An 11,665-nucleotide genomic window follows, 5' to 3' on the forward strand; every position below is an offset into this window, starting at 1 on the left:
GGAACATTGCAAGAAAAAACAATAACAGTAATATTAGTAATACAGTAATATATCTAGTTTCTCTTACCTCCTTTAGATTATTTTTAAATGAAACGAACTTTGTTCCGGGCGTCGATGAATCTTCCAAAAGAAGTCCGCCAATATCGAATTATAAAGGAAAAACTTGCACAGAACTCAACGTAACTACATGAAATTGGACAGCTAGTGCCATGATTGTTTTCGCGCGTTCCAAACGATCCTACCAATCAACGCGACTGTTTCGAGTGCCATCTATCGATAGGAAAAAGAAGCATTTACTTCGACGAACGACCAATCGATATTAAGCACGAGATTTTCAAATCTGCCGCGGATATTGTTCATATTATATTTAATTAAAATGAAAGATAAAGAAAATGTAATAAATAGCAAATTATCGAGTTACATAAACGTTCCATATTATCAACCAATCGTGAGAATTAAACACGAAAAGTATAAGGATCTTTCTGGATCTAAGTCTTTCCTACCGTCGGTGAAGTACCGATTGAATTCCAAATAAATCCGTAAAATATAAGGGTGATTAAGTTGTTCCCGATGCGGCGGCGTATCTTGACAATTGGCTGTCATTTGACGGTGCGTGCTGTTGCACCGAATATCAAATTCGATATATAAAAGATAAGGAGATACTGGGACGTTCTGCTTAAGCTCTTGCATGCTTCGTGCTCGCTTAGAGCTTGCTTGTAAGCTTTCGTAACTGATACGGTGTCTCACATAGTGTGGCTTCTTTTCGTTCGATTGTCACTTACTCCACAGACTTATGAACTATTTGCGAAAGGTGTCATTTGCGATCGGGGTTGATGTGTGTCCTAAAACAGGAAGTACTAGGCGACAAATATTATAACAATGTTAGATTGTTAAATTGATATATACACGAAATTAGAGTAGCACGATAAAGACGTGACGGTGGAGTCAAGTTATGGAGGGAGTCGATGGGCAACTGCAAACAAAATATCAAAAGATAGCCACGGAATATTCGAAAGTAAGTAAATCCAATGTAACCATGTAAATCTACAGTTGAATAGAAATCTTATCTCTTACCATCTGTTACTTCTTCAATTTATACAGCCATATTTCTTTGATGGATAACTATCTAAACCTATGGAATAAATACTTTATTCACAGATTCGTGCTCAGGCGAACGTTCTAAGAAAGGCTGTGATAGATGAGCAAGCACGTAATGCGGAGATACGTGAACAATTAAAAGAGAAAGAAGTAGAATTTCGCAGAGCGGAGCAAGAAATAGATAGTCTAACTTTCCGCAATCAACAGTTGACCAAACGAATAACTGTATTGCAGGATGAACTTGATAAAGCACAAAATAAATCTAGGAAAGGGAAAGGCAAACTATCGGATAATAATACTCAAGTACCTGCCTCATCGAACCATATCTTAGACGAAGAATTTCAAAAAAAGATAGTTGAAAATGCTCAATTGCTTTCGCAAATAGCGGATAAGGATAGTGAAATTGAAAGTTTAAGCGAAAGAATACAAGAATTGGAATATAAGTTAGAACATGCTGAAAAATCTAAAGTAGAATTGGATTGTCAGCATCGCAGAGAAATTGATAAGTTGGACAGGGAGAGAAATGATTTACAGAGAAAACTTAACGAAAAGCAAAGACAAGAGGAAACTATATCCTGGTCTAGTACTGAAGGCAAGAGAGAAGGATACGATGGTGAACAAAGAGCAGGACTTTCTAATCATTATCAAATAGATTCTTCTCCGGTTTCATCTCCATCTCCATCACGTAGATCATCCAAATCTTTTAACGATGGTAAAATTCAAAAATTAACAGACGAAAAAAATGATTATGAATCTTCCAAATCTTATGACATAGAAAAAGAACTGCATTATTGGAAAACGCAATATCACATGATTAAAATAAAATACGATGAATACGAACATAAGGACCAAGAAGCAAATATATCAGTCGCCAAGGAATCTCTTAATCCTGTGGAAATAAATAATATGGTAGTTTTTTTTTTTATTAACAGATTCCTTTCCTATCGTTTAATGTTTCTTGCGTCGTTTTGCAGATTGGAAGATTACAGGCACCATTTGCATTACCCGAGGAAATAGAAGCTCGCGAAGCAAAAATAAGAGAATACTTTCTTGATGAGATAAATAAATTAATAATGGAAAAACACATTTGTCATGTTAAAAATTTGGCCATGGCTGCTAACGTAATTACAGAGACGTTTATATTCTTCTTAATATTTGAATTTCCCAATTGAGCCAGTCAATTTTTTATTACAAAATGATATCTAATATTTTAGAAAGAAGTGATGCATGTACATTTGGAAACATGTGAATCGAAAAGAGAAAAATGTGAGTTAGCACTTTCGGAAGCTCTATCCAATTGCAATAGCTTGCAAAAAGATAAAGAGACACAAGAAGGAAACTATAAAGCACAACTCAGTACCATGAGCGAACATCTTGCTAATATGAATGATAAACTTATTTGTCAGACAGAAGAAATTCAACAATTAAAGTTTGAATTAGCAAACAAGGTACAAGACATTTAATGCTTTGTTCAATTATATTCTAAGATATCAATTAATGTCTCTTAACTATTATGTTATAGAACAATAGGAAAGGAAAACAAAAATGATTTACATTCAGTTACTGACCATTGATCAGAGACATTCCATTGACAACATTAGTATAATCATATTCATTGATCGATTTAAAGTTATGTATATAAGAAATTCATACCAAACGAACAATATATTATCTGTCCTCATACTCTGATTTTTAGCAAGAAGAAACATGCTAAAATGCTCTCTGATTCTGTTACGTTATGTTATTTATGAAATCAAAATAAAATATTACAATTGAATGTGTTTTTTGAAAATATTATAAATGAAGTATTAGATAGGAAATATATGCTATGAAAGGTAATATAACGGTGTAACAATAATGTGGTATACGCTTCGTAAATCTAATCTCATCTGCCGTTGCTATTCGAAACACTTAACTTACAACATTTCATAACGCTTATATTTACAATTTGTCTGTACATAGGTTTCTTCTTTTGTGAATACCGATATATATATATATATATAATATTCAATCGAAAGAAAAAAAGGCCAATCCTAAAGTAGCAGAAATTTATAAATATTATATATCTTAAGTAGTTCCCTATAAACGTATAGCTAAAAAACTGGTAGTAAGGAAATTAATTGATTTTGATAGAAAAACTAGCACCGCAACTACATCCCTGTTCTGCCAAAGGATTATTAATGATCCTAAATGCAGAACGTATTAACTCTGTATGATATTCTATAGTAGCCCCTTTGATATATTCTAAAGACGTTGAATCTATAATCACTTTAGCACCATCCTTCTGAAATATTCTGCAACAGAAATGCATCTATACATTTGCATCTATACATTTATACATTTTTCACAGATATCAAACACTACACTGCATTCTTAAGTCCTACTTGTCATCTTCGTTTATGCTTGAATCCAAATCAAATTTATATTGAAATCCAGAACAGCCTCCACCTTCTACGGTAACCCTCAAGCATGCACTTTCTTTCGCTATTTCTTTGAGACGTTTCGCACAGCTATCACTAATAATCAATGCAGGATCGGTGTCAACAGCAGAATGCGTAGAGGTTCCATTAAGTGACGAAGCCGTGTGGACATTGCACCATGGTGCACTGTGGATTTTTAAAACATTTTATCACTACAAGAGATTAAACATTAAATCTTTACTACCGAAGAAATCATTTGTTTTATGAACAAGATTTCCTTTTATTTCAATTATAAACAAATATAAAACTTTTCAACGATAAAAATCCAAGTATGAGTAACAGGAAAATATGCATAAAGAATTACTTACGTTAACAAACGAGAAAAGTAACGATTAGATGCAAAATTGGATGAAAGACCCCAAGCCATACGTCTCAATTTCGCCATTTTCTAACCTAAACGTGATTCGGCCGACTTTACGTGACGGAAACAAGACAGTAAATATACAATTGCAAGTTGAACAACAATCACGTTCGCGTCGAGACTATTTTCATTGACTACAAAAAACAACATGGCTACCTTTACTACGTCCAAATTTGCGGGAATTTTCAAATCGTATATTTTATTACAGATTTATTAAACCTATTATAGGTATATCTTTTGAGTCGAATAATACAAACTTATTTGATACATGGTGAATTCATAATATAATTGGCATGAAAATTGAAAAATAATCGAATTAATTGTTTAGTATTTACTCGATTTATACTTAACAAATGTAAGAAATAATTAAATATCACTGTACAGTATTATTAATGATAGGCATGACATATTCATGTATTTTTAATACAATTCGATTATTTAAAAAATTATTTTATATTTCCAAATGTATTTTACACAACATACATATCCAATATGATCCGAATTAAAAAAAATATTTATATATATATATATATATTTTTTACTCTATCAATTTCTTTGCTCTGAAAAAACGTCTTAAATAAAAGACCTGCAAAGTAGAGAGTCCTAAAAGACAACATATAGAGAATATACTGAAATACAACACGCGAGCATTGGTTGCCTCTGAAAGAAAATAAAATAAATGTTTTAATATTCCAATCACATTACCGTTTTGATCTTGATAAATAATCCAAATGTGCTAATACCATTAGTATCTCTCATTTCTTCTTCATTCTTTCGCATTCTTGCAAAATCTTGTACTATGACTTCAGATAGATCTTCCAAACGTTTCAATTCTACTTCCACGGGTTTCAATTTAGCTGCTTCTGCAATCTAGATTAATAATTCATATATGTAGATAAACTATTTCATTACCAAATTGGAACAGATGATATCGTTTGAATTCAGTTTCAATGCATTAATAACTTACACCTTCATAACTTTTTGTTTCAATGCCACGTTTTGTAAGAAGCATTATTTCTTGTTTCACGCCACGTTGATCTGGAAAAGTTAATATTACAACTTAACATAATTCTGAACGATAAGTTATCATTTTAAAAGAGATTTTAGAATACCTCGTAATCATAGTAATGCATATCGTACATACTATATTATAGAAAATATTAACTTACGACTTGATACGTGTGAAATAAAACAGACTTCAAAAGTATCAGCTGTTTCAGTAATAAATGAAAATTTTAATAACTTATTATGTGGAATATCTTCTTTTTGAGAAAGTATATGTCCTTTGGTATCTCTGATCTATAATACAAATGAATAAACAAATCATTTCTAGACATATAAAAGTGACAGCGAGACACAGTAATACTAGCATCAAGTAAATAATTATGACATATTGTAGGATAGTCCTGTATAATCAAAGTTTTTAGGTAAAGAAAGACAACAAGTACCACGTAATCAACTTTTTGACCGAATTCTTCGGAGACAAAGTATTCTCCCGTAACTAATACATTTGCTTGAACATCTTCTTTTAAACACTTATGAGTATTTGGCTCCAAGTACCAATTGATACAGTTGACATTCGTTATAATTGAAATTAAAAGAATTATTCCAATGTTTAGAATTTCCATTGTATTTTACTTTTATTCAACAATACAAATTAATAAATTTCTGAAATACTTGAAAATAAACGTTATGTCCCTAAAAATATTCTGAGATGTATTATTCCTCAGTCAACCTCTTGATGAGTTGGCAGCCATTAGATATTATGTGGAATTAGTATCAGTTTGCATGCCTACGTGGCGTTACGATCAAGAAGAAAGTTTCTTGGTAAAAAATGCCATTATGCGAGATATTATATTACAGCTTTTTTGCTAAATCGTCTATTTAATGTATTATCTAATATTTTATAAGGCTTTTGCATAATATTACATTAAGAAAACAGATTGAAAAGATTTTTATTTTTAATATATAAGACATTTTCGACCACATTAGAAGTACTGTTTTATTTTGATGGAACATTTATTGGTTTCAATTTCAACAGAATTTCAAATCAATAGAAAATATTTAATGCAAATAATAAGTATTTTATTAAAAAATATCACGATATTATATTTTTCCAAGACTCGAGCAGTGATTGGTCATTGAACTTTCGAGCTCATACCAACATTAAAAAATGATATGTAAATATAACCGATACCAACAATCAAACATTCGGAGCAGATTGTTCTTAAGGAGCTGAAAATTGGAGTAAGCTTGTTTTCTTGTCAGTGCTCGAAAGTTTGGAGTTTAATACGTTAAATGGCCAGCGGAGATGGATCGATTAAAACTCAAGAAAATGATGTAAGAATTATTTAATTAATATTATTACTGTTAATGACAAATGTGTTTTAGTTATTTGTGTATTTAAAAATCATATATAGCTAGTAGCGTTTTTTGTTATAGATGCCAATCCCGAAGATCAAACATGATTGGTATCAAACAGAAACACATATTATCATCACAATACTTGCCAAAAATACAGAAAATGTAAAAATTGTTTATGAAAAGACTACGGTATGTAAAAGTGCTATTTATTGTATTATGTTTGTAAAATTCAATGTTGTATGTGTAGACCTTTTAAAGCAAGTTTTAATAATTATTAGCTAAGTGTTTCTGCTAAGCTACCTTCTGGTAGCGATTATAGCTTGGAATTGGACTTGGCTCATCCAATAGTACCAGATCAATGTTCATACAAAATATTACCATCTAAAATAGAAATCAAATTGAAGAAGCAAGATGGTATAAGGTGGACCATTTTAGAGGGAAATCCAGTGAAAAATGTAGTTGAACCAATACCTCAAGGTAAATTATTTATTCTTTACCATTGGGCATTTGAGTATTTTTTGGCCACCTAAGTCATTCAATAATGCTTTCGAAGAAATACTTCAAAGTGGTAATCAACCAAAGTATCCGAGTTCTTCTAAAAAATCTAAAGATTGGAACAAGGTAGAAAAAGAAATAGAAAAACAAGAAGCAGAAGAAAAACCAGAAGGAGAAGCTGCTGTTAATGCCCTTTTCCAACAGATATATGGCAGTGGTTCTGACGAAGTTAGACGTGCTATGAATAAATCTTTTGTAAGTAGCATGTTTGACGAATAACAAATACTGCATGAAATATGATTCAAATATTATTGACATGTGAATTTAAAAATACGAAGATAGCGATGATGATTGATTTTTTTCCTTTGAATAAAACAGCTAGAATCAGGTGGTACCGTTTTAAGTACAAACTGGTCAGTGGTAGGTAAGGGGAAGGTTGAAAGGAAACCACCAGATGGGATGGAATGGAAATCATGGAACCAATAAAAAGTTTGCTTACGTAAATAGAGACACGCATAAGTGATTGATACAATTTTTTTTTTGAAGTTTTATATACAAAACATATTTTTACTTGAGAGACTTATCAGAATAACTTGAAATATACCTAAACAAATTTCTGTATTGTGGCATAAGTTTTATAACTTATTCCAATCTGTTTTTTTTTTGTTTTTAATTTAATTTAATCATTTAATCATTTAATCATTTAATTTAATCTAAGAAAATTAGATTTATACATAGTCAAAACTTTATATCGTTATAATACACTTCTGTTTATTAATGTTAAAATACGTTAATACAAAAATATAAAAATAAGAGAAACTTGTAAAAGGACTCAAATAAATTCGTTTCTTGAATTAGTATTTCAACTAATACAAGATTCTTATATATAAAGTTCTGAAAATGCTAATCACTTGTAATTTTTATAATTTTTTTTCTTTTCTATTCTTTTTTTGTGAACCTCGATTCATGAAACGCGTATTACTCTTCTAAATATAAAATTAAATATTTAATAAAATAAACAAAAATAGATAACAACTTATTTTATTATCGCAGTATATTTAGATATGCGGAAAAAATAATATAGAATGAAATGTTTCACCGAAAGTTCAGCTTTTTTAGGAACCAAATAAAGTTCTTATGCCCCAAATAGCAGTAACTACATAACAACTCCATGTCGCATAAGTTTTCCATGTGTTTTGTGATTGATTTTCTACTTGGTTTGAAGAATTATTACTAGAAATTTTTTCATCGAAATATTCTTTTAAAGAATCAATATTTTTCTGAAAGTTAGATTCATAAGATTCATTCTTGTTTTGTATAAAAGATACAACTGTCTTTATGTCCTCTGACCTTTTATTCTGATATATCAATGAACATATAATTGATAATATTGCAGAAGTTATAGTTGCCAAGATAGTTACATATTTGTGTCTATGAGAATTCATTGTTTGCGCATCGTGATATTCTTTAATAGCGGTTGTTAAATGTAAAAAATTATCTTTTTCTTCTTCTTCTAATAAAATTAATTTGTCGGTAATTATACTTTGTTCTCGAAGACTGTTATTTTCTTCCATCGTCAATTTGACGTATTTAGGATCCTCTCTTTTTGTGCTTAACATCTCGCTATATATCTCTTTTATTTTGTTATTTATTATAAATGCCTCTTGACGAGTACAACGTCTCTTTTCTTGACATTTGATTAGAAGATTTTGTAATGAAATGACTTGTTGTCTAGCTTCCTCCACGGAATGTAGACCCGTCAATTGTTGATACCATTGCCACCAAGTAACGAGTCTGGGTGGCATTGGTTTTTCTGATTTCAATGGTACCGCTTGAAATTCCTGTACAATGTTTAAATTTTTGATATGCTGAAATCGGGAACATATAATCAATATCATATAATTGTATATTAAATATTTGAGTTTTATATACTTACATTCGTAAGTTGATCTCTTGTATTAACCACTGCGCTTTCAAGCTTAGCACTTACATTGTTGAAAGTCTTATGTCCATAAAGATTTTTACTTACGAAGTTTATAAAGTTTTGAATACTACTTTTCATGTTGATTAAAAGACTTATTGCCGATGATGATGTCTTGGATGCCCAAAGGGTAATGCCAACTTTGCGGTAAAACAAAGATCCCTATACTCAGTATTACCACTATGAACATTTGCTTTAAATTAACACAAATTGTTAGATATCTCCTTGGCAAGAAAAAGTTTATTGTGGAAAATTAGGAAGATAAAGAGTACACATTCAAATATTTCGAAATGTCTTTCCTTTTATCTAATATTTTCCACTTACTGGAATAAGGGGACATCCTTTTATTTGCATTTCGCTGCGCCATCGGTTTATGCAGCTAAAGTAAAAAATTAAATATTATGAAATACTTGTTTTACAGGTATTTCGATGGCCGATAATGTTAAGAAAATTTGATAAATTAAAAAAATATCAAGTTACATTATTGTCAGCTAAATTGCGCAATGTGTCGACGTAGTTAGGCAATTTGATCGATTTGAATTTTCGATATATCGATAGTTGAATCGTTACGCTATCGAAAAGTTAATTGTACATTTGTGTTAGTAATGGTTAACTTATCACCATCAATGCTGATAAACACTGATAATATTAAGAAGAATTAATTAATATTTGTTTAAAATGGCAACCGGAGACGATAGACGCGTGGCACTAATTACGGGTATTACTGGACAAGTAAGAGTTTACATTTGGTACAACAAATGTTTATCTGTCATTTTTTGTGTATTATTAATTCTTGTCATTTTAGGATGGTTCTTATTTAGCTGAATTTTTATTAGAAAAGGGATATGATGTGCATGGTATTATTAGGAGAGCAAGTTCCTTTAATACTGCTCGTATTCAGCATTTATACGAGGATCCTAAGTGCCATCGTCAGGGTAAAATGAAATTACATTATGGAGACATGACAGATTCGAGTAGTTTGGTCAAAGTAATCAGTTCGGTGCAACCAACTGAGATATATAATCTTGCAGCTCAAAGCCACGTTATGGTTCGTATAAATTTCATTAAGTGTCTCCGTAATAGCCCGAAATCGATGTATTTTTCTTACCTAACAAATTTTTTAATATATTGTTCAGGTTAGTTTTGAAGTAAGCGAGTATACCGCAGAAGTAGATGCCGTGGGAACAGTGAGATTACTAGACGCGATAAGAACGTGTGGTTTAGAAAAATCTTTAAAATTTTATCACGCATCGACTTCTGAACTTTATGGCAGGGCAGTAGAAGTACCACAGAACGAAAAAACTCCATTCTATCCACGTTCCCCATATGGTAAATGCATTCATTATTCCGTAGAAGTTTTCCACTTTTTTTTTACCTTATTATTTATTATATTTTTAGCATGCGCCAAATTGTATAGCTTCTGGATCGTAGTCAATTATAGGGAGGCTTACAATATGTTTGCTTGCAATGGTATATTATTCAATCACGAAAGTCCTAGAAGGGGCGAAAATTTTGTAACAAGAAAAGTTACAAGATCTATAGCAAAGATACATTTGGGGTTGCAAGATGTTCTTGAATTAGGAAATCTTGACGCTAAAAGAGACTGGGGTCACGCTAAGGATTACGTAGAAGTGAGTACTTTATTTTCTCTCGAGTACTCTAATAGATATTTATTAATTTGATTGAAAAACGCGTTGCAGGCAATGTGGCTTATGCTTCAACAATCAACCCCAGACGATTATGTTATAGCCACGGGAGAAGCTCACAGCGTAAAAGAATTTGTAGAGGCTGCATTCCAGTACGTTGGACGTACTATTAAGTGGGAAGGAGAAGGGGTTAACGAAACAGGGAAAGACGCGGAAAGCGAAAAAGTATTAGTACGAATTAATCCGAAATATTTCCGACCTACGGAAGTTGTAAGAATCCAATAGTAATGCTAATATGAATTTAGACAGATTCAATTAGCTTTATCTATATTCAATATCTTTCGTTTAGGATGTTCTCTTGGGTGATGCTACTAAAGCCAAAGAGAAATTTGGGTGGAAACCGACGGTTACATTCGAGGTTTGTTTCCATTTACGTTTGGTCTGTTTTATTTCGTTAGAAAAATTGCACTTTCAACCGATCCATTCATTGTTTATTATGCTGTTGCAGGAATTAGTTAAAGATATGATGGACTTCGATCTGAATCTAATGAGAAAAAATCCAAATGCTTAGTGACATTTTACTTTAGTCTAGATAATTACGGAAAGGTATGAAAAATGTCCTATATCTTTGCATATTGTGTTACGTATGCTATAGCATATATTTATTATAAATAATCCACACGCCAGTGTCACACATTACTGCATTTATATCTACAGAGTAAGAATAATCAAATTGTAAGGTAAGAAAGTTATAGGATTCTTTTTCAAGTATTATAAATTGTACAACAAACGGACTAGCATGAACGCGATCGTTCATATATCATACAAAGTAGTTTTTATATAGAATCTACGCAATACAAGAAACACAGACATTCATTTGATAGCATTTGAAAAAATAACGCGTTCTCTTTTATCACATTCGGGGTATGAGTCGTAAAGAGGCGCGACGAGTATGCTTGCGTGCGCGTGTGCAAGGAACCGATGACTGTTTATAAATTGATTTAAAAGAAACTAAGGCTTCTTGCGAAGCGTGTATATAAATATAGGATATTTTTTACTAAAGCTTTACATACAAGCTCTGCGCACAAACGGTAGGAGAAGCTGCGTATCACCGTTTTATTAACTGTCTTCCACCAAAGTAACGGCTTTCACGTCGTAGTTTCATTTGTACCTAATATATGTAATTACAATGTAATCTATATTTTATATTGTATGCTAGCTTTGTTATACATTTTAATCC

At 31.4% G+C, this 11,665-nt stretch overlaps 6 protein-coding genes and 1 long non-coding RNA gene across 11 annotated transcripts in view; 3 read left to right on the top strand and 4 right to left on the bottom strand.

Annotated features, from left to right (window-relative positions):
* Positions 1 to 446: 446 nt before the first annotated feature.
* LOC122515522 (major antigen) lies at positions 447 to 2,875 on the top strand. The gene is made up of 5 exons (XM_043632912.1): positions 447 to 1,015; positions 1,159 to 2,007; positions 2,073 to 2,219; positions 2,313 to 2,546; positions 2,621 to 2,875. Exons 1-5 carry the CDS (start codon positions 953 to 955, stop codon positions 2,645 to 2,647), a joined length of 1,320 nt encoding a protein of 439 aa, XP_043488847.1. The 5' UTR covers positions 447 to 952; the 3' UTR covers positions 2,648 to 2,875.
* Positions 2,876 to 2,956: 81 nt separating this feature from the next.
* LOC122515529 (iron-sulfur cluster assembly 2 homolog, mitochondrial) lies at positions 2,957 to 4,053 on the bottom strand. The gene is made up of 3 exons (XM_043632922.1): positions 3,887 to 4,053; positions 3,483 to 3,704; positions 2,957 to 3,392 (listed from the first exon to the last, which is right to left on the bottom strand). Exons 1-3 carry the CDS (start codon positions 3,961 to 3,963, stop codon positions 3,215 to 3,217), a joined length of 477 nt encoding a protein of 158 aa, XP_043488857.1. The 5' UTR covers positions 3,964 to 4,053; the 3' UTR covers positions 2,957 to 3,214.
* A 320-nt stretch (positions 4,054 to 4,373) lies between these two features.
* On the bottom strand, positions 4,374 to 5,728 carry LOC122515528 (transmembrane emp24 domain-containing protein bai). The gene is made up of 5 exons (XM_043632921.1): positions 5,388 to 5,728; positions 5,109 to 5,238; positions 4,907 to 4,977; positions 4,683 to 4,809; positions 4,374 to 4,599 (listed from the first exon to the last, which is right to left on the bottom strand). Exons 1-5 carry the CDS (start codon positions 5,565 to 5,567, stop codon positions 4,478 to 4,480), a joined length of 630 nt encoding a protein of 209 aa, XP_043488856.1. The 5' UTR covers positions 5,568 to 5,728; the 3' UTR covers positions 4,374 to 4,477.
* Positions 5,729 to 6,108: 380 nt separating this feature from the next.
* On the top strand, positions 6,109 to 7,689 carry LOC122515527 (protein SGT1 homolog). 2 transcript variants are annotated; one of them, XM_043632920.1, is made up of 5 exons: positions 6,109 to 6,279; positions 6,367 to 6,492; positions 6,582 to 6,780; positions 6,857 to 7,053; positions 7,177 to 7,689. In XM_043632920.1, the coding sequence occupies exons 2-5, from the start codon at positions 6,382 to 6,384 to the stop codon at positions 7,282 to 7,284; spliced, it is 615 nt and encodes a 204-aa protein (XP_043488855.1). In that variant the 5' UTR covers positions 6,109 to 6,279; positions 6,367 to 6,381; the 3' UTR covers positions 7,285 to 7,689. The 2 variants fall into 2 exon arrangements, with proteins under 2 accessions (XP_043488855.1, XP_043488854.1); XM_043632919.1 differs by having other exon boundaries at positions 6,112 to 6,279; positions 6,382 to 6,492.
* Positions 7,319 to 8,920, bottom strand: LOC122515525 (mitochondrial potassium channel-like). 2 transcript variants are annotated; one of them, XM_043632917.1, is made up of 2 exons: positions 8,735 to 8,920; positions 7,319 to 8,639 (listed from the first exon to the last, which is right to left on the bottom strand). In XM_043632917.1, the coding sequence occupies exons 1-2, from the start codon at positions 8,858 to 8,860 to the stop codon at positions 7,914 to 7,916; spliced, it is 852 nt and encodes a 283-aa protein (XP_043488852.1). In that variant the 5' UTR covers positions 8,861 to 8,920; the 3' UTR covers positions 7,319 to 7,913. The 2 variants fall into 2 exon arrangements, with proteins under 2 accessions (XP_043488852.1, XP_043488851.1); XM_043632916.1 differs by having other exon boundaries at positions 7,319 to 8,666.
* Positions 8,921 to 9,001: 81 nt separating this feature from the next.
* LOC122515533 lies at positions 9,002 to 9,340 on the bottom strand. Its single transcript, XR_006303293.1, has 2 exons — positions 9,260 to 9,340; positions 9,002 to 9,158 (listed from the first exon to the last, which is right to left on the bottom strand). It is a non-coding gene; the product is annotated as an uncharacterized LOC122515533 (long non-coding RNA).
* Positions 9,341 to 9,360: 20 nt separating this feature from the next.
* LOC122515523 (GDP-mannose 4,6 dehydratase) overlaps positions 9,361 to 11,665 on the top strand; it is a 10,765-nt gene continuing 8,460 nt past the window's right edge. Inside the window, exons 1-7 of one of the 3 annotated variants that reach the window (XM_043632915.1) lie at positions 9,361 to 9,511; positions 9,585 to 9,827; positions 9,916 to 10,108; positions 10,178 to 10,410; positions 10,480 to 10,695; positions 10,775 to 10,843; positions 10,934 to 11,631. In XM_043632915.1, the coding sequence (XP_043488850.1) occupies positions 9,458 to 9,511; positions 9,585 to 9,827; positions 9,916 to 10,108; positions 10,178 to 10,410; positions 10,480 to 10,695; positions 10,775 to 10,843; positions 10,934 to 10,996 (1,071 nt within the window). In that variant the 5' untranslated portion in view covers positions 9,361 to 9,457 and the 3' untranslated portion in view covers positions 10,997 to 11,631. Of the gene's footprint in view, positions 9,512 to 9,584; positions 9,828 to 9,915; positions 10,411 to 10,479; positions 10,696 to 10,774; positions 10,844 to 10,933; positions 11,632 to 11,665 lie in introns of those variants that run through there. The other 2 variants (XM_043632914.1, XM_043632913.1) reach the window with 2 other exon arrangements.

Source organism: Polistes fuscatus, unplaced genomic scaffold (assembly GCF_010416935.1).
Source record: "Polistes fuscatus isolate 324 unplaced genomic scaffold, CU_Pfus_HIC Scaffold18, whole genome shotgun sequence".
Taxonomy (NCBI): Eukaryota; Metazoa; Arthropoda; class Insecta; order Hymenoptera; family Vespidae; genus Polistes; species Polistes fuscatus.